At 37.3% G+C, this 21099-nt stretch overlaps 1 protein-coding gene across 2 annotated transcripts in view; it reads right to left on the bottom strand.

Annotated features, from left to right (window-relative positions):
* Nucleotides 1–21099, bottom strand: part of Il1rap (interleukin 1 receptor accessory protein) — a 135439-nt gene that overhangs the window by 17753 nt on the left and 96587 nt on the right. For both annotated transcript variants that reach the window (XM_034515557.3, XM_034515559.3), the window contains exons 5-8: nucleotides 11677–11842; nucleotides 8842–8913; nucleotides 5156–5282; nucleotides 2865–3013 (exon numbers count right to left, since the gene is read on the bottom strand). In XM_034515557.3, the coding sequence (XP_034371448.1) occupies nucleotides 2865–3013; nucleotides 5156–5282; nucleotides 8842–8913; nucleotides 11677–11842 (514 nt within the window). The remainder of the gene's footprint in view (nucleotides 1–2864; nucleotides 3014–5155; nucleotides 5283–8841; nucleotides 8914–11676; nucleotides 11843–21099) is intronic.

Below are 21099 nucleotides of genomic sequence, written 5' to 3'. Positions count from 1 at the left end.
AAGTCTCTGTAGGTTCTGAAAAGATTTTGTGTGTGTGTGTATGTATATTTATATTGTCAAAACACTCATGCACACAGGCAAAAACAAATCTTTCAAAATTTAATAAATTCACAATTCACAAGCTGGATGGAAACATTTAAAAATTTTATAGTTAACAAAGGATTGCATTGGGTGCTTGTATGCGTGGGTATGTACATGTGTTTGCATGTGCTGTATGTATGTGTGTAGTGTGAGTTGTACATCACATTAAATTTAGAAAAAAATAACCCAGTGAAAAATGACTGAAGACTTTTAATGGCCTTGCAGAAAGAATGAATAATGATCAATGAGCTTACACCAACGCCTTCAGCATCACCAACGCCTCAGAGACCAAGTGCAGTGAGTCACAAATGTTCACATGCTATGACGGGGAGAGTTTAACAGTTGACATCTCCAAACACTGGTGAGAAAGGACAGCATGTGAAGACTCCATGTGCTGTTGATGGCAGTGTGCAATAGCAAACCTCCTTAGCAACTGGCTCGGTGGCTTCTCTTATAATTAAGCACATGCATCCCCTTGGCCCTTGCCACTCTCTGATCCTAAAATTGCACATTTACATTTGACATGATTGTCTTAGCTCTCTCAAATGTTAATGTAGTACTTTAACTAAATAAATGAAATGTGCCTTCAACAATGACTCTTGCAGCAAATTCTTCTCATTCATGGGTTAACCTCTTCCTGTTACGGGGTTTTTGTTTGTTTATTTGTTTGTTAGAGACAGGTTTGTTTGTTAGAGACAGGTTCTCCAGTAATTCAGGATGTGCTAAGTAGCCAAGGGAAACCTAAACTCTTGAACTTCCTGCCTCAGTCTCTCATGGCAGGATGACAAGCTTGGGCCACCAGTTTGTGCTTTCTGTCATCATCTCGATGAAGTACAGATGTAAAATACAAGTGTCAGCACTCACTGATCAGGTGGGTCATGTGACCCTTCACAACCTTTATACTGTCTCCATCGCTGTCCACTTTACACTCAGAGCGAGCGATTCTGTGCTACCGTAGCTACTCAGGTGGGCTGGCAGACATACTTGTGCATGTCCCACACATGAAACATTAGTTTATGTGTGACTTGATACTATTCTTTGATAAGTTATCAACGTCAATCATCTTCCATTACTGCTCTGCAGAGTACATGCCTTAGAAGACAGCCCCCAAATTCCCTGTACTTAAGCAATCTGGATTCTAACACAATTGAAAATGTCCAGCCTGCAGCAATATAAACCCCTGAAGACCTTCATTTGGAATGTTGAATATTAAGGGCTCTAATAGGTCTTGAGCAAAGTAATTTGATTTATTTCATAACCTAGACTATAATAATATTTATTTGATTATAGGGTTCTTTGGGGGGGGCAATTAATGCCTATGAAATCCTTGGGGAAATAAGAGCTAGCATTTATTGAACAGTTGATAGTATGAATTAATAACAATGATGGTTTCGAGCATTTTTAAACAACCTAAGAGGTACTGGTATTAGTTAGTCCATTTTTTTTTTATCAAAAACTAAATAAGGCTCAGTCGGTGTTTGTTTGCCTTTTCCAACATCAGAGAGCTGGGCTGCATGAAACTAGGGTTTCATCAGGCTGAATGATGCTAGAGCAAAAATATCCAATGTGGTAAGACAGTAGTGATTCTGCAGTATCCACTGGGCAGGGCACTGACGCTGTGGGCATCTTGTGCTCGCGTCCCTACAGTGGCTTCTGAGGACTGGAAGCAATGGGGCATCCTGAACAAATTCTTTAAGTCTTTGTAAGAACCATATATAATTTCTTTCTAATCTGGAGCAAAAAGGCTCAAGTGTGTCTTGCGTGTTGCTCAGCTTAAAAAAAAAATAATAAAAGGGGATTCAAGCCCAGTGCAAATGCAACAATGTCAGCCTTTTCATTTTTTATATAAATGTTATAAATTGTATCAAATGTGAGGGGCTAAGATGCTTAAGAATGACATAATTACAATGTGATGTCACTGTTAACTTTACTTCATACCACTGGGAAATATTTTGGAAGGGACCAATTGGTTGGGACATATGTTAGGGGCAAGACCTAAAGAGAAATTGGGGCAAAAGTTTTAGGGGCAACAGCTCACACAAAAAGGATTTATAATATATCTTTATTATAGTAAATACAGATGTTAATGTAGAAATTATTTTAACATAAAACTAAATCATATTTTAGTAACTTTTATTTTATCAATTATAACATTATAAAACTGCCTAAATACTGATACATGTTTAAAAGTGTGAATTTGAAATTTTATGAGAATTAATATTAATTAATTAACTAACATTCTCTGCCCTCCTTAACTGCTGCTACACAAATATATGGCTGCTAACTATGTTTCAGTCTCTCATATACTTCTAAGAATAGCCCTGGGTGCATAATTCAGGAAAAATTCCCAAGGGATGAGGTCACATGGCACAATCATTTTTGTGACTCGTGAATCCTGCTTTCAGTTACTTCTGAAGGCATCTTTGTGTTTTACCGAACATATGTGACTGTAGCAACTATGTTACATCTGTGTTCACTTGGAATATTTTTATTTTTTTCATGCTTATCTAAGATAAGAAAATTGTGTTTCATTATTGTATTCATGTATTCAAGGATTTTTTTTTCAAGCAACATTCAGAAACAAAGGTGTTTACAGTATCAGAATCAACATACTGTAACATGTAACATGTGTACATCATCACAAACTTTTTCTTAAGATTTTTCATTTAACTGACGCATTGTTTTGTGTCCAATGCGGGTGCAGGAATTCTCTCTTTCATATCCTATTCACCACTGTGTTATTTTGAGAGTTCACAGAGGCATCGGCTGTGTGCATCCATTACCTTTCTGCTTCACCTTGGCTTCTTGCTTAGCTTCCCCTTTGGTATTTCGAGCATGACAGACATAGTTGCGCCTGAGATCCTCAGGGGTGACTTTCTTGATGCTCAAAATCTGAGTCCTTGTTTCATCTTCTGTTGGAGAATAAATTACACTACACACAAGGAGAAGCAAATCAAAAATATCCGTGAGATACAATGCCTATGCTCGCTGTGTGAATCAGAAGTAAGCGACTCGAGAGGCCTGGGTGAGCAGAAGGCATGCTCACAAGCTCTCATCATACCACTTACTACTGTAATGGTGGACAAACCCCAATGCTAGAGTCTCGCTACACCTCTTTCTTCCCAGCTAAATCTCATCTTTGCTCTAGCTGCTGAGGCATGATGCCTGTTTCAGCTTGCAAAGAATCGTCTGGGATCAGACTCATTTAGGATTTGATGCATGTGTTGGTCATTTAATGTATGGACTTTGGACAATGTCACTAAACTTTGCATGACTTGGCTGTTTTTTTGAAGGAGTGTATTATATGAATAATTTACGGGAACACTGGAAGGCTGAACGGGAACTCGATGGGTGCTCCCGTGAGCTATTTTAACCCAGTAATAAGTGTTGCAGTGCAGAGACACTGGAAGCTTGCTTGACTTGCAAACACAGACAGAATGCTTTTTTGTGAGATGTTGAAACTGCATAGTTGAGTCCTAACATAGGAAGAGAAGAAATAGCTCAGAACGAGAAAACTGAGCTGTGAAATAAATATACCCAAACTCCAGTAACTTTAAAACAAGATGTTTGTGTTTAAGAGCAAGATTTTATTTAATTCTCTTTGAACTAACCGTCTGGGTGGGATCTAAATATATCCCTCTCTTAGCTGACCAATATCCACATTTTCCTTTAGATTAGACGTACTGTCATTCATAAACATTCATTTAGAGGCTCAGTTGTTTTCTTCCATGCTAATTTCTTGCTCTGTGGAACACGGTATCTTACTAACAGCAAGGTAGAATAACATGACTTTGCTGTCCTAAGCATTCATTTATTATGAAGATGAGAATTGCAATTCTCAGAATTCTTGAAATGACCAATAATTGCTCCTTAAGTAAAACGTTCATCATTTCTTCTGTTTCTCTGTTTCCGAAACACACAGGTCTGTGCATACAATGTTCTCTTTACCAGCTTTCCTCTCATTTCTTAACTTAGCAAGTTTGATTTGAATGCTGCTTCTGTTGTGGAGTGCCCCTTAATTCCTCTGGACTGAAGGAATCCCCTAAGAATTCTTCCTGTAACATCCTCTTTTTCTCCATTACTTATTTGTCAGATATTATTTAGACGCCTGATCTGCCACGGTTTGCTCAATGAAATAAGTAAGAAAAAAGGCTGTTCAAAGTAGACGTTTTATAATTTCTACAAAACCTTACATTATTATTAGGAACGAAAAAGGTTTGAATTGTAGAAATTCAATTAGTTAAGGTCTGTTTGCACAAGGTGACCAAACTTGGGGTCTTAACAACTATTTTGTCACATATGTGACCCCTGTGATTTATTAGTTTCTGGAGCAAAGCAATTCTCTCTAGCAATTTATACCTCACTATGGAGAAATCTTTTGTGTCCAGGGATCTGTACATTCTTCTTTGTTAAATTCTTACAAATATCAAGTTTACTTAAGAATGAAATGACCCAAGTTGTTATATCAAGAGAGGTATGTATTATTACCCATAGGCTTTTAAAAATTAGCTCTTTGGGATTTTTGAACATTTACTTTTAAAAGTGAAATTTAAAGAACAAAAATGTAGTTAGTTAATATTTAATAAGTAATTCTCAAGTATCAAGGGAAGATAGGAAAAAAACATGGTTACTTTAATAGAAGAGACAAATGTACATATGTAAGACAAAGACCCACATTCCAGGATTGAGAAAGATAACACAATACTTTCATGGAACCTCATGCCAACATTTCTCCTCCTTATTCATCTTTTTGTTCATGTGTAAGATACACTCCTTATGTTTCTAAGTGAGAATCAGAAACATGGGAAGTTTGTTGAGCTTAAGACAATCCGGTGCCTGTCCTGTGGGTTCACTGTGATGAAGATATCTAACCTGAAGACACTGTAACTTCAAACTTTGGCATGCAATCTGACAAGTGTGTGCAATTGGATTGCAAGTTTAATAACCCTGCAGCCCCTGAAGATTTAAAAATCTTGCTAATTGTTTAAAAGAAAAATAATAATTATGTGCATTGAATAGTATTTATCAAGACCTTAGACTGAAAGACTAGAGCAACTGCATGCAGCTAAGATACCTTTCGTTAATAGTGATGTCAGCAGTGACGTCATCAGGCTTCTTTCCATCAATGGTCCACCAGATCTCATTATGGGAGTCCATAATGAAAGTGAAATAGACTTTACAGGGGATAATCAGCTCTTCTCCTAAAAACATTAATAGATAAAGTTAACCTATATTAATCCATCAATATGCATATTTCATATGACTTTATGTGTCGGATTCTCTAGTAGCCACTGTAAGGCAACCTACTACAACACCAAACACATGAAAGGATAAAACTAAGATGAGAAGTCAGCAAGTATACATGAAATTACAAGGATGGGCATTTTTAACACTAAATAAATATCTTCTATAATGTCAGAAGAACTCTGACTACATTCTTTTCAGGTCAATCCTCCTCCACTTCTGATACTTTTTATGAAGGCATAAGCAAAGTATGACTTCCTTAGTTTATTTTTATTTATTTTTTTTTTAGTTGTTATAAAACACCATGACCAAGGCAAGTTATAAAAGAGAACATTTGATTTGGTGTTTATAGTTCCAAAGGGTTAAAGTCAATGACCATCGTAAGAGAAAGCATGGTGGCAAGCCAAAGGCATGGCGCTGGAACAGTAGCTGAGAAATTATTTCTCATGGAAAAACGCAAGGGAGACAGAGAGCTAATTGGGAATCACATGAGATTTTTGAAACTCCAAAGCCCACCTCCAGTCATGGCTCATAATCATGTTTCATAATTGTTCCCAAACAGTTCCACAAAGTGGTCACTAAAAATTCAAATATATGAGTCTATAGGAGTGGCAGCTATTCTCCTTCAAACTACCACATTGACCAATAAAAGTCTGTAGATGATGGGGCCTTGTCCACGGAGGACAGAGTGATGTCATTCATTCCATAAGAAAACTCACCAGGGAATCCTCCTCTCCAAAGGAAGCTTAGTTTAAAACAGCAGTTCTAAGCTATGTTGCTGAGATGCTTTAAGACATTAGGATGGTTCACAGCAGGGTTAACAGTGCTAACAATCAGGTCACGATTAGCATAATTGCTGTGAACTTGGTAGTACTAAATACATACACCTGTCCGTGTTTTCCTTTATTTCTTTTTTATCCTTTCAAAAATCATATACAGTTATATAATAAAGTTTGTTTATTTCCATCCTGCCATGACCACCACCCCTCTACTTTCTTTAACACCTTTTCCCAAACAGTTCGTCTAGCTTTTCTAATGCACTCCTGATTTTAATCATGCTTGCTTGCATGAGCATGGATATGGGTGTTATTAACTGAAACATTGGGCACAGTATCACTGACTGTAGCACTGAAGAACGTAAGTGGCTGGTGAGTTCCTAGCCCTAAATGAGAAATCTGCATCACCTCATTCAAGCTCAGGAAACATTGACAGCGTTGAAACAGAAAGGACACAAGAGCCAGGGCATGTAGAGGTGTCTATAAAACAGTTACTTAAAATTAAAGATATATAAGTATATGTGTATATATATTCCGTGAGCCTTACATGAAGAGACTGTGTTATAGATATATCAACTGTGGATGTGCACCCCATGGTCAGCTGTCCTCGACATTTTGATCAGTATGTCCTTGTCCACTACAAAAATAAGCTTCTCTGATGAGAGATGAGAGCTACACCTAGCTGTGGGCACGTAGACAGAAGTTAGAAACTGTACTGGATTAGGCACATGGCAGTAGCAGGTTTCCCTCTGCATTTGATGGCTTCGCTAGCTGGCTATGTTTACAGAGTTAGGCATGGATTCCTACCTCTTGAGCAGACTTTAGGTTTAATTACGTGGCTGTTGCTTAGCCCTGGTAGATAAGTACCATTAGTGCACCTTCTGGAAGACCTTGCTATTCTTCTATTGCAGTTCATAGGCTTTACAGATTAATGGGGCTACTGATTGTTTCTCTCCATTGAAAACTTGCTTATCTTCTTCCCATATTATGAGAGCTAGGTTCCAGGGAAGTTAGATTTAGATTGATTCCTCTCAGTTCTCAGTCCAAAGTATGTTGTGTGGTCAGTCGTAGGGCCTGACTTTTAACTTCTGAGATGCAATCAAGGAAAACAGCAAATGTCTGTATTGCATGGGGAGATTTATGGAGTCTCCTGCCCATCAACTTGAAAGAATATTTCTTATGTCTGACACTGGGGTTTTTATTAAGTAGTCTATGCTCTTTTTGGTGGGGGACCATTTTTACCCCAAGTGGCATAACTTCAAAATCTATCTATCTATCTATCTATCTATCTATCTATCTATCATCTATTTACTATCTATCTATCATCTATCTATTTACTATCTATCTATTTCCATATCATATCTATATCTTATCTATATCTATACCTGTATCTATGTATAATCTACAGCTTTAAAAAATATCCTTAAGGTTACATATTCTTCCACTTTTCCTCTACTTTGTATTGCCCTCTCCCTTCTTTCCCAAAGAAGTTTTTCTTCACCTAGGTATTTATTAATAATCAAACATCATGAAGTTTTTAAAAAGTTACTGTCCTACAGAAGCAAAAGCTGACTTTTCTACATATTAAAGGTTATTTGTAGGTCAAATTGTCAGTAAGAACTAGGTAAGGATTTGACCTGGATTGGAACAATCCAGTCTGCTGAGAATAATTCTGCTTTGTGTTTATTTTCATGGTTCACTATTGCCTAGACTCTGAAGACACCTCTAATGATCTTGGGTTTGTCAGACTAACATTTACTCCTGACCTTCTACTCCAATGTGTGGCTTCTCTAACTTTTCCCTATAGACTTTGAAATCATTGTTTCACTAAGAAAGGTAAAATCAACATGAGTTCAGGAATGCTTTTGAAGTGTGGCATGCTAAGTAGATGAAGCATACCAGGATAACTGACAGATTTTACTTCAGCAGTGGCAAGATTGTTCAAACTACGACACAAATCCCATAGTAACTCTAGAAACTGCAGTCCACCTGAGGATGACAAACCGTCTTAACGTGCCCTATACTCTTACAAGGCAAATCATACATGAAAACTCATGAGAACTTTCCCTTCTTGGCAATCTAGCCACACATTCTCTGGCTCTCTGTCAGTCCACATTTCTATGTATTTCATTGGGTCTAGAATAGTTTTACCGTATAGAAGTGATATAAAAGTGTTAGAATTTTCTGTGACTTTTCTACTTTACTGTCAGAGGCTTTCAGTCAAAAGAACAGAAATAATCCCTTCCTTGGTAACTTATAAATGATTTCTTTCTAGATTAAAAGGTTACGAAGAACTTATCGGCATCCCAGGGAGACATGGCGACCATTTGACAGTGTTCTGAGTCCTGTGTTCCTGGATTTGTTTTTCACATGATACTCTCAGCTCTGATTCCATGCTCCATGCTCGGAACAGGAAGCAGAGGCTTAGAAGCTGACTTGTGCTCTTATTACAGTCTCAGCAAACAGAAGACTGAGTAAAGTCAAGTTTTCACCAAACCATAATCACAGAGGAGGACAAGGAGCAGAGAATAAAGGATACGACCCTGGCAAAGAAGCTAAACATCCCAGGCTGCCTTGATATCGATGAAGTATCTGATCCTCACATGCTGTGGCTTTTTGATCATGCTTCACTTTAAATCTGTGCATTTCCTTACAATTAATCTTTACCGTTTTACACTAAGCTATGTTTTCCTTCTTGTAAGAGAATCTAAGCAGAACTCAGAAGCACACCTATAGTTACCTGGTTCTTTCTCATAGACAACGTGGTCATTCGGAGCATGGATCTGGGGTGGTAATGCATCCTTTGGTGAGCCTATAATAGGAAATGCAAAAGGAGGATGTTAAATCATTTGGGCTTATGCAAAGCTCTGCGGCTAACTTGTTCAACTTCCTGGCATAGTTTGTCAATTCCTGCGAAGGCCTACAGTCTAATATATGCTCAATTCCTGGATTTTACTCATTGAAAATAAACAAAATGTGATGTAATAGGAAGTATGTATTTATCGCTATTACTTATTGCTAACACGGAGCTCATGGAAGCCCTTTAATTTACTGAGTGCTGTGGGTGGTACGAGCATCTTTCATCATAGTGCCCTGTTATTTACTCTTAGTCCCCAGTTCTTGAGCCAAGAGCATGTAAATTCCTTGGACTCTCTGAAGATGAAGCTGACAGTCTGCAGGGTCTGTGCTATCTCCAGACAGTTGGCATCAAAATGAATCAAAATTTAGGAAGCATTATCTTAAAGAACTGAAAAATTGCTGGCTGTAGAAAATTCACACAATTCATGACAGATGTGTTGTGAGCACAGAAAAACAGTTTTTCTCTTGCAAGAGTCCAAACAAAATATATTGAATCCCCTGAAGTTTTCAGGAAGGTAAACTGGTTTATCAGAGTTGTTGATTTCCTATGCTCATGTGACAAAGATGTCTCTTGCCATAGTAGAAATAAGTGCTTTCATGTCTTATTTCTTCTCCTTTTGTTTCTATTTTAATCTCTAAGCTACTTTTCTCACAGGTGGAACTCACAGGTTTGACAGGTGGAACTACCGTTTGTCAATTTGTAAACCATGCATATGAATCACACTTATTATCCAAGTATTTCTTCCCTCAAAAGTTCACAATGTCTAGTATGGGACCTAGATAATAGTAAGTGAATCCTTATCTTAATGGAAAGTTTAAGGACACTGCTGTTCTTAGTAATATGTCTGACATATTGATACTGGATTACTAGCCAAATGTCCACACGTGAAGATGCTGCTGTTGTATGGTCTGTATTATATCTGTGTTAAATTAGCTTGAAAGACTGTTGCAGTGATATGTTGTTAAAAATGTATTTATTATCATTTTATGCTTATTAATGTTTTGTCTGCAATTATGCCTGTGCATCAAATGCATGTCTGGTGCCTATGAAGGCGAGAAATTTGTATCAGATTGCTTGGGTCCTGTAGAAGAGAAGACAACGGTTTGAAGCACTGAGCCATCTCTCCAGATTTAGTACAGTATTTAAGAGTTTATAGACTGACCAAGTTCTTACTCAGATTTCTCCATATATTAATCATATGTATGTGAGTATATTTCACTTTTAAAAGAAATTTTTAAATAAGTCTAAGTATGATAAATAAAATTCACATCACAATTGCATTGTTAGGAATAAATTACATAAAACAACTTAAGTAAAATACACTCACAAACCTCTTAGTGAAGTTAAATTAATACCCAATGTGTTGTGGCTTTAAAAAGTGATCACGGGAGTGTTTGCAGAATTTTGTTTATTGCCTTGCTTGTTCTTAGACTATTTGTGTTTATTCTCTTGCTTGTTTCTTGACTATTTGCATCTATTGTATTGCTAGTTCCTAAACCTAGAACTGACCTCAATACTTGTATGTAATTAAAATGGTATAAAAGCAAAAAGGAGGAGGGGAAATGGGATAAGGAGTTTCTAGGGAGGGGAAATGGGGAAAGGGGAAGGCATCTGAAATGCAAATAAATAAAATATCCAATAAAAAAGAAAAAAAAGTGAACTCACATCATGTGAAAGTCAGTTCATGAAGGATGAACAGTGAGTGGGGGGGAATTCGAGGGTTGGGAGGTGGGAGTAGGGGGGTAGGTGGGGGCACATCCTTATAGAAGCATGAGGAGGGAGGATGGGATAGGAGGTTCCTAGGTGGTGGGGGGAAGTGGGGTAAGGGGATAAAATCTGAAATGTAAATATAATACCCAATAATAGAAAAGAATGACTACACTGTGTCTGTCAACTTTTATTTCTACAAATCAGTGACTAAGAATACCCATTATTACCTTAACAAATCAGAGAAAACTACATACTATAAGCAAATAAATTATAAACAACTGCTGATGTGAATATAATGCTATATAATTTATCTGGCTTCTAAAACAGATTCTAAATCTATTCTCTTTCCCATGTGAATTAATTATCCACTCAAAAGTAAGCAAAGAATTGTGGCTACAGAATTGTTTGTTTTAGATTTTATTTGTGTTGTGTTAAACTCTTATCTTCTCTTTCTTCTTTTCTTTTCTTTAAATTTGGTAATGTATTTAGAATCTGACAGCAGATTTACAAGAGGAAAAAGTTATGACCAGAGCTTGGGATTTCTAACACTTATAGTGCCTCTAAGTAATGCTCCCATCTAATAAAAGATGGGGTATGGAGAAATATGGTGAAATGCAGTTAATTATACATAAACATGTTAAATGTAGTCCACCATCCTCTCTCTTTCTCCCTCCGTCTTGCTATGCATCTAAGACTGAGGCCTGAATCAAAGCCATGTGACTAACTGATGGCCCTGGCAGCACATGAATAACCATCTATCCAGTTGTGTTCTCCTTCCCTAGCATGCTCGTTGTTCATTCACGTATGCAGTACGCTAACCAAAAGTTACTGAACACTTACTGTGTAAATGGACCTGCTTACAGGCTTTGGGGATAGAGCATGAATAAATTCTGTATCTTTTTTTAAAATAAGAGTTTTCATAATTGTGTATAACAAGCCATTAAGAGCCTGAAAAAAACCCAGTGTCCTCGTGTCACACACTTGCGAATGACAAGCCATGCTTACCTACCACCTTTACAGTCATAATCCTGGTGAGGTGAAAGAGGCGTCCATTTTCAGGATATGTAACCACACATGTGTAGTTTCCATTATTTGAAACCAAGGGAATGGAAATACTCAAGTTCATGCCCTCAGGTATTACATTAGGAAAATCCACTACTTCAGTACAACCCTGCGGGGGGAAAAAGTGGTTCGCTGTTTATATACAGATACACACACAACACATGCAAAAGGAAGCCTTTACATCTTATTTTTCCACAGAACATCCTAAAATCCACACTATCCATTTTACAAGATATTGAATCAAAACTCTGGACAATAACTCATTGTTTTCTTGTTTTCACAAGATATGAGGAGAAGTACAATTAACTTTTATGCACAGGAAAATTAAAATTCTAATTCAAGATACGACCTCAAACTCAAGCTTCCTATTGTCTGAGGTTCAGTTTTCCAAATCTTGGAAGCCCTTTTCATAATGAAACGCAGTTAAGATTTGCAACAGTGAAAAAGAACATATGAACGACTGCAGGCCCTCTCTTAAGAAGCAATCATGTGCCGTTTCTGTAGCTCCTTCCTGACTCTGTTAATTTGGGAATCTGGCCACTTTGGGAGAGCTCACATCAGTTTTGACATCTAACTTTGGTATTCTTGGAGATTCTACTGAATTTCTCCATCAGTCATTTTCAAACAACCTTTTCTGTTCTTCTCTTACTTTATTGCATTTTTTTCCTCAAAAAGGGATTTATTACAAGCCACTTTTAATCTGTCATCCCAAAATGTATGAGCCTTATAAAGACTCGAGGAAACATTTCTGCTTCTAACTCATATTTCCATATAAAGCAGCTGATGTTTAAAATATAAAATTTGACTGTCTTGTGCAAAATAAACACCACAGTCCAGTTTTATAGCTTAGTCTTTGGCTATGCAGTTTTATTTTTACAAAAAAAGTCAATATAGCATATGTAACCAAATCTACTTTAAATATTTGCTTTACAAATTTGTGTGGGTTTTCTTTTAAAAATTAATAATTTGTAAATGACAAATATATTGTATTACTTTTAGGGACATGCAGTCTTTACATTTCAGGGCTTCTATTGATTATTTTTATTTTCTAATAGTTCACATATTAACATTAAAGTCCTGGATGCTTAAGTTTTTTTAACTTCAATTCCTGGAAGGTACATTTTGAAAGATGACATTTACCCAAAGAAATGTATTTTGCAAGACTTTGTCACAGGAAATATAGTTTTGCTTCATGGAGATCAAAGGGAACTGATACAGGCTCAAGTAAGACATTTTCTCAATCAATTTCTCTTGCTGGGTAAGCAGCCTGTCTGGAAACTTGGCACATCAGCACCACAAGGTTACCACAAACAGCAAGTCATAAAGGCCGACACCTAATAATCAATTCATGTCAGACATGGTTTTGGCTGAGTTTAACATGTCTCTAGGACTCTATTTGACTGGGCAGCACATTTCATTAGAACAGCAGCAAGATAACGTTCCTCCATTTGTTGACTTAGCTGTACTTAAATCCTGTGAAGCGGGCAGATCAGGCTGCATGTGCTCCAGTTTTGCTGATAGAAATAGAAATGAAGTAGATAAAGAATCATACCAGACTGCACAGGGCAAGGCAAAAACTCTTTTCCAGACTCTACAATTAAGGTTTCTCACTGAACTCAGAACTGAAGATGACAAATTCACTCAGAGCTGGAGTTATGAAGACTACAGCAGGACTTGTGTTTTACATGCACTGTATTATCTTATCAGATTCTTGTCCTAAACTTACAAAGTCTGTAACGATCTTATCCTATTTTATGAATGAGGAAACAAAGACCTGTAAAAGTTAAATACCTGATGATGTCTTACAACTTGGGAATGCCAGGAATGGAATTTGAACTTAGGTCTTTTTGTTTCAATCATGAATCAAAATCTATTTCTCTCAAAGCCTTTGCTTTTAATCTCACATGATTTCATGCCCTCATCCTATGCTGTGGGGCTGCATGTGTGCCATATCTCTGTATCTATGACATACGTGTGCATCTATGTTATACTCCTGCTTCTATGCCATATCTCTGCACCTATTCTATGCCATACCTTTGCACCTATGCCATACCTCGGCACCTATGCCATACCCCTGTACCTATGCTCCACCTATCTCTGCAATATTCTGCAACTTTGCCATACCCCTGTGTCTATGCCATGAAACTAGTTAGTACTAGGTGAATGTTTTTTCAATGGAGCAAACACTTGTGTGGCTAGCTAACAGTCCTACCTGGCCCATCAGTTCCTCATTCTAAATTCAAAAGAAAGAAGTTAAATGAAGAGCAACTGTCAACCACATAATGGTTGCTATGGCAACCAACCACAACATGTAAGTAAGGAACAGTACAAGAAATGACTCTGGGATCCCAGAGAGGAAATATGTTTCTGAGGAAGTGAAGGCTGTGAGTCCTATGATGTCACAATGAAGAAAAGAGAAACTTCCATTAGAGACATTTATTCCACAAAAGGAACCATGTGAAGATATGACTGGAAAAAATTGTTTATTTGTTTATTGTTTTTGTTTTTTAAAGATATTCAACCTATAAGAGAGAGAGAAAAATCTTACTAGAGAAGGAAAATTTGTGTTATATTCTTAATCAGAGATATGCTAGAGAAAAAACAGTTCCACCATTTGGAGTCAAATTTGAGGCAAGCACTGTTAAACACTAAATATTGATCAAGAGATGGACTTTGGTTAGGCCCACCCCCTTGAATGTCCCAGCAGAGTGGCCCTGAGACACATGTTAAGGGGTTTTTATGAACAAAACTCAAAGGCTAATATAGAGGCCACTGTATTTTCCCATGAGGTGTTATTTTCTAAGAACTATCACTTTCAGCATTCTAAAAAGTTGCCTGGTCCTTGGGCCAGTGGGTCTTATAGGTTAATTTGAGGCATTACATTATCTTAAAATGACATGAAAAATATTGACAATAATTAGGGAGGAAATGAAGACATATGCAGGACACTCTGGGCTGAGAGAAGAGTGAAGAACGGACTCTCTCTCTCTCTCTCTCTCTCTCTCTCTCTCTCTCTCTCTCTCTCTCTTTCTCTCCTGCATTTTCAGAGTATGTTTTCTACTTGTTACCATTTACATGGCTGTATCATATCATGTTTCTTACAGTGTTCCCCTTTTTCTGGGTAGTCAACTCCAGTTGAGCAAGTGAGAGGTAAATGAAGACTGTGTCTACATGGCCTGTGATTGGGCCAATAGTTAGCATATTGAGTTCAACATTTATGTCCCATAATCAAAAATATGTATGAAATCATCACAGATACATGACAGAGTTGAGAGCTCAAAGAGTATGTGTCGTAATAAGTATATGGATTAAGAGTACATATGGGATAGTTATTCCGGGATTCCTGGGGAATTTAGAATAAAAATACAAAGAACTTCAACTGTGATGTCTGAAGAGTTAGGGATAGCTATAGAAGCAATGAAAATCTTGGCATAAAATAATTGTACTTTGTGGACTCTGTAAAGAGCTTCATAAGCCAGTCATTTCCAATAAAGAGAACTCAGTCTTTCAATGTTTATACATATTTACAATGTCCCTTCTGTTTTGTGCCAGGCAATGTTAAGAGCTAGATATATAATAATAAAACAATGAGGTGGCATACATTTTCATGAAGTTTTACAATCCAGTCTAAATCCATTATTCAATCAATTCTTAAGTGCACTGTGGATTGACCCAGTCTGGTGCTGTAAGAGTGGCATTCAAGAGGAAAAAAAAGGAAGAGAAAGATCAGGCTTAGCATAGAACAAAGATATAATCAAAAGAGAGACAATGATGAGTTATGAATTAGGTTTCTTCAAAGTACGCAGGGATGATTCATTTGACCTGATTTTAGTGTCAGGATTTCAAAGATATAAATTTAATTTGGTTTTCAGTTTAAACAATAAATTTGGGGTTGATGGGAACCCTAAAACTATATGCAAAATGCTGTGAACTCTTGCACCAAACTCTTAAGTGTGCAGATCTCAAATTATGAACAGACTAACTTCATGCCAAAGGTAAAAAATTCCTATATACATATTATTGAGAAACGTAAGAGATGAAGAACAGTTCTAACTAATTGATGCCATCCTTCTGTAACAAAAAGTCTATCACACAGATACTTCCTAAAAGTATATGCCATGCCTAAAGATGTCTGGCTATAGCAAGTTTTTACAAATGTTCTTTCCTGAAGTTGTGTCTTAGGTTATTGCTGTTATAAAACTCCATGACTGTAAACAACTCGGGGAGGAAAGAGTTTATTTCAGCTTACAACTCTCAAGCCATGCTCCATTGTTGAAGGAAGCCAGGGCAGAAATTCAAAAAGGACAGGGACCTAGAGGCCATGAAAGGGTGCTGTTTACTGGCTTGCTAACGCCCAAACCACCTGCCCAGGAACACTGCTTACAGCAAGTTAGGCAATCCCCCATCAATCATCAATCCAGGACATCCTCTGCAGATTTCCCTGCAGGCCAATCTTGTCTGGGTATTTTCTTAATTAAGGGACTTTTTCCTCAAATACTCTAGCTGGTGTCAAGTTGATATAAAAATTCACCAGCATAGGGTATTTTCACATAAATAAAAGACAATAACTTAAATATTTTCTGAGAAATATCACCAAAGAGTATCTTATCAGCAGTGATTTATTTTATATTGGATTTGGGAGAAGTTTGTGGGAAATAACATGTTGCATGGAAGTTTTTTTTTTTTTTTCTCAATTAAAAAAACCTGAAATGATGGTACAATGCCAAAGCAAACCACAATGGGCATGAGGACATTTGGCTTTCTGTAATCTTACTGACTTCTAACTAGCTACATGGTAGTGAAGCTCTTTGCTGTTACCATAACTCAAATATATAAAACACTCAATAAAATGATCGACTATCTCGGGGAAAAAGGAAAATTGACCTTACTTTCACAGGTCTCTGTAAAATGAAAATTGAAATAACTAATAATAACAATAAAGAGGGGGTTTATTCAGTTATATGAAAGACATGGTGGCCTGAGAACACAAGTCTATAATTAAAATCTAACAAAATAATAACAATAGTAATAATAACAACAACTAACAATAGTACAGCCCACTTATCTCTGAATTTACTATATGCTGTGGTGACATTTATGTGACTAAACCAACATTTTCTCACTTCCATCCAGCCTGCCTTCTTGAAGTTCTCTGACTAGCTCACTATTTGGAATTCAGTAAATCACTTACAAAACATAGTATGCTTTCCAGATGAAGAGTTACAAAACTGCTTCATTTGACAAATATTTACTGAACAGTTCATGACAGGACTGCTGAAGTCCTGAATTAGGTAGGCCCTACAATAAAGAAAGCAGGATGACAGACAAAGAAAGGCATGGAGAGGGATGGTCAGTTTTGATCCCTCTACACTTAAGAAATGGAGAGACTTGGTGTTCCTTCCTTTAATACCAGTCCCTCAGAATCCTCTTCATGTCTCCATCCGGAGTTTCCTAAGTACCACCATCCAGTTCACAAACCAATATATGTTCCAACACTGTCTTTTTCTTTATGATTTCCTGAGATCTAAAATGGACTAGATTCACCTCTCTACATCAGTCATAGAGGGGAAAAAATTTACAATCACCCAGAATGGGCCTGAAGTCCCAGCATATGCAGATGCAGCTTGGACTTTCGAATAAATTCAGAATTTAATGCTCAAGTATGGCCTTCTGAATGATGGCTTCAAGCCCAGTGGCATTTGGTAATTTTCCCAACAGCATTGTGCTTAGGTTTTTGTGATGGTTTTAACATGAAAATATCCCACAAAACCTCATATGTTAAGACTTGGTTGCCAGGTAATGAGTTGGCGACAGGTGATTGGCTCATAAGAACTCTAACTTTATTAGTGCACCTATCTATTAATGAATTCCTCAGGAGCTGGCTTATGTTGAACTAAGTAAGTCACTGGTAGCTTTCATTTCAAGATTATTTCTCCCCAGATCCGTTTCTGTCTGCCCCTTCACTATCTGAGTGGCAGGTTAAGCACCTTTCCTCTATCCTGCCTTTCAGGCATGCTGTCTTATCCTTCTCACACACCTAAGCAATAAAGTTCATGAATCATAATGCAAACTTAGGAAACTATGAGCTGAGATTAAAACCTTGCTTCTTTAAGTTGCCTAGTTGAGGAATTCTGCAACAGACTCAAAAATGTTGACTAACGTGGTTCTTAACTAGAAAATACAAGAAATAAGACATTGTACTCTCTGAGAACACTGGGAGAATAAAGTACAGGTTGTTTGGAACAGACCTTGTACTCTAGGTGTCCACTACCTAGCTATTAAAGATGGCGGCTACCTTTTGGAGTGGTGATGGGCACTGATCATGGTAACACAGTACTTAGCATATGGATAGCATGACTAACGTGGAAGCTATTCATTTCCCCCTTTCAGTTGAACATTCTTTACCATGCAGGTGTTAGGAAAGAAAGTTAGTGAAAGAGATTACAATTATAAAATGTTTAAGCCTCAAAGATATATTTCAATTACCACAGAAGACAATTTTTTTTTTTAAAACCAAGTTACAGCATACCACTGAGAGATGAATCTCTGTAGATGTTTGAGAATGGCTGCAGAAGGTATAGAAAACAAAAACATCAGGATTCCCATCAAACAATAGGACAAAGAACCCATCTCAAACCTTAGTCTTTCTGCCAAGGTAAGAGAATGCATCCATCCCAAACTCAATCTTTGCTCCGAAGGTAGCAGAATTCTTGAGATCAAAGGTGCCAGTCACTTAGACACAGGCAGAGAAATAAAGAACAAAAACAGAAAGCACAATGCACATTAGCAGAAGTTTTGTCATAACCAATCCATAGAAAGGATGGCTGTGGTCTCGCTGCCTTTTCTCTTTGAAAATAGTTTGCACTGTGTGTGTATGTGTGTTTGTATGTGAGTGTCTGTGTGTGTTTTATGTGTGTTTACTGTGTATGTGTATGTTTGTATGTGTTTGGAGGTATTCATTTTTATGTGTATACATGTGTGGATCTTTTATGTGTGTGTATACCCAGCCTTGTACATGTATGTGTCAGGGGGGTCTGCATGTGCCTGTGTGCCACTTTCTCCTTATCTGTTGGAGCATGTTTGCACTAAATGTACAGCCCGCCATTTTACCTTAACTGGTTACCCTGTAAGCTACAGAATCTGCCAGTCCCCATCAGTTTACAGATGTGCTTAACATGAATAGCACTTTATGTGGTTGTTGGGGATCCAACTCAAACTCCTGTGTTTGTACAACTTTACCCACTTACAGCCATCTCACTTGACTCCTGTTTATCTTTTGAGTCATGTATAGAGTGTGAGGAGTCTGTCTCAGCAATCATTATAAAGAGGTGAATTTTTCTTCAATACCCAGACTTTATGCCTTCACTCACTGCAAGTAGATTCTCTGCAGACTGATGCAGGCCTCTTCTCACTGTGTGTCATGCTTCAACTGTCATATAGACGCACCCATCTGTCTACACACTGTGTGACTGTTAAGTTTCAGATCCTTATTTGTACAACCACTGTCTGCTTATCTGTCTGCCACCCTGATGTCCAAGACATGGCTAGATTCTTGTGACATTTACTAAGTCTACCACTGACTCCCCTAGTTTCCTCCTTTACTCATACCTTGGTTAATACCATCGCCATTCAGGAAGACAGGAAATCCAAGAATTTGAATATTTTGATATGATGCATTCAAGAGTCAACTAGCCCCACAGGACAGAAGATCTTATTATTAAAACCAGATCAATTTTTTCTCTGCCACTATGTGGACCTCAACATTACACTTAAAAATTAATTAATTTTATTTTATGTGTGTGAGTATTTGCATACATGTGGCCTATGCACTACATGCCTGCATGGTAACTGTGCTGAACTGTGTCTTCCTTTTGAGATTTCACTGGCCTGAGAATATATCTCATTTATCATATTAAACCCCATCCTGTGCATACTCCACCAAACCCATCTATCTTTAGCTGGTGTATACTTATGTGAATAGAATACTACACCAAAGAATTTAGTAAAAAGTGACATTAAACCAGGCATGAATGAATATGTAAGGGTCTACAGGGATGAACGAAAGAACAGTTCATGACCATAGCTTCTGATCTGTTCTGAGAAAGATTCCTAGGCAGAGGCCATGTGTAGGGAATGGGAAAAAAGAAATGGTAGAATGTAAATAGGGAAAGAATTAGAGAAGCAGGCAGGTCAGAGGACAATTCCAGGAGAACCACATGGAGCCTTTACTTATCATTGCGAACCTGTTAAAATTACCTCACTAATACCCTCATTTGTAAAGACTTCTATGTGTGTCTGTCTTTAATCCCTCTCTGCAACATAAGTAAGGTCCCATTGTCCCACTTAAAAGTAATAATTTGTTACTATCATTTGCATCTCACACTGAGAATATTCTGGTTTTCTATTGTTCTTTTTTTTTTATAAAGTATGTGAAACAAGATTCAGCTGAGGCATGTGCTTTGCGATTGGTTGTCCTGTCTCTACATCTCTCTTCCTGCTAATTTCCTCTTCCCAGCCACTCTCTTCTCTTCCCTTTTCTTTCTTTTCTCCTTCACTCAATCTCTCCATTTCTCCTTTTTTTTCTAGTTATTTTAGCAGACATCAAAACATAGGCAAACCCCAGTATAACCATATGAATTAGCTACTGAGTTGTTTAAGAGTCTATATCATTGTAAGCAGAAGCAAGGCCAGGAATATACTCCTGCGAACCAGACTTACTAGCCTGCCATTCAGCCCTTGTCAGTCATAGCTGCATCACTATTCCTTGCCCAAGTAGACACTATTTAAGCTCTCCAAAAAATTGTCTTATCTTTAGTGATAATTTTATCATGTCTGTGTAGGTCCATCCTTCGATACGTACATTCATTCTCCTTTTAAAAAGCTTCACATGTTTCCTTGATCTGTACTTTTCCCTTGTACATCAGGACAACCCTGCATGAGGACTATAAATTCATGGTTTATTTTTTGCTCACTTAAACCTCATGATGTTGTTCCAGAACTTCCTATTCTCTCTGTATTTTTAGACAGATGTGATCTGCCTCCGGTTTATCCCATTAGCAACACCATAGGTATCATTCTTCTCCAATCAGAAAGAAGACTACTATTGTGGATCGTGTGATGCTGGTAATGGATGCTTTATGCTTTGACTTATCAACTGGATCTCATGGAGTGATATTTCAAAGCTACCATTATCATTTAATTTATTGGTAAAAATACTTCTATAAAAACATACTTATCTCCTCTGTTTTATAAACTCATAGCGTATTACTACTTTTAGAAAGAATAACTTTCATTTCTCTTTGTTTATTAGTTTTCAAGATCTTACTCTGATCTTCCCATATAACTAGGTAAAATGTGAAACCACCA

The sequence above is a fragment of the Arvicanthis niloticus genome, chromosome 12 (assembly GCF_011762505.2).
Source record: "Arvicanthis niloticus isolate mArvNil1 chromosome 12, mArvNil1.pat.X, whole genome shotgun sequence".
Lineage (NCBI taxonomy): Eukaryota > Metazoa > Chordata > Mammalia > Rodentia > Muridae > Arvicanthis > Arvicanthis niloticus.
Note: the sequence above shows the minus strand (reverse complement) of the source record. Positions and strands in the feature narration are given on the sequence as shown.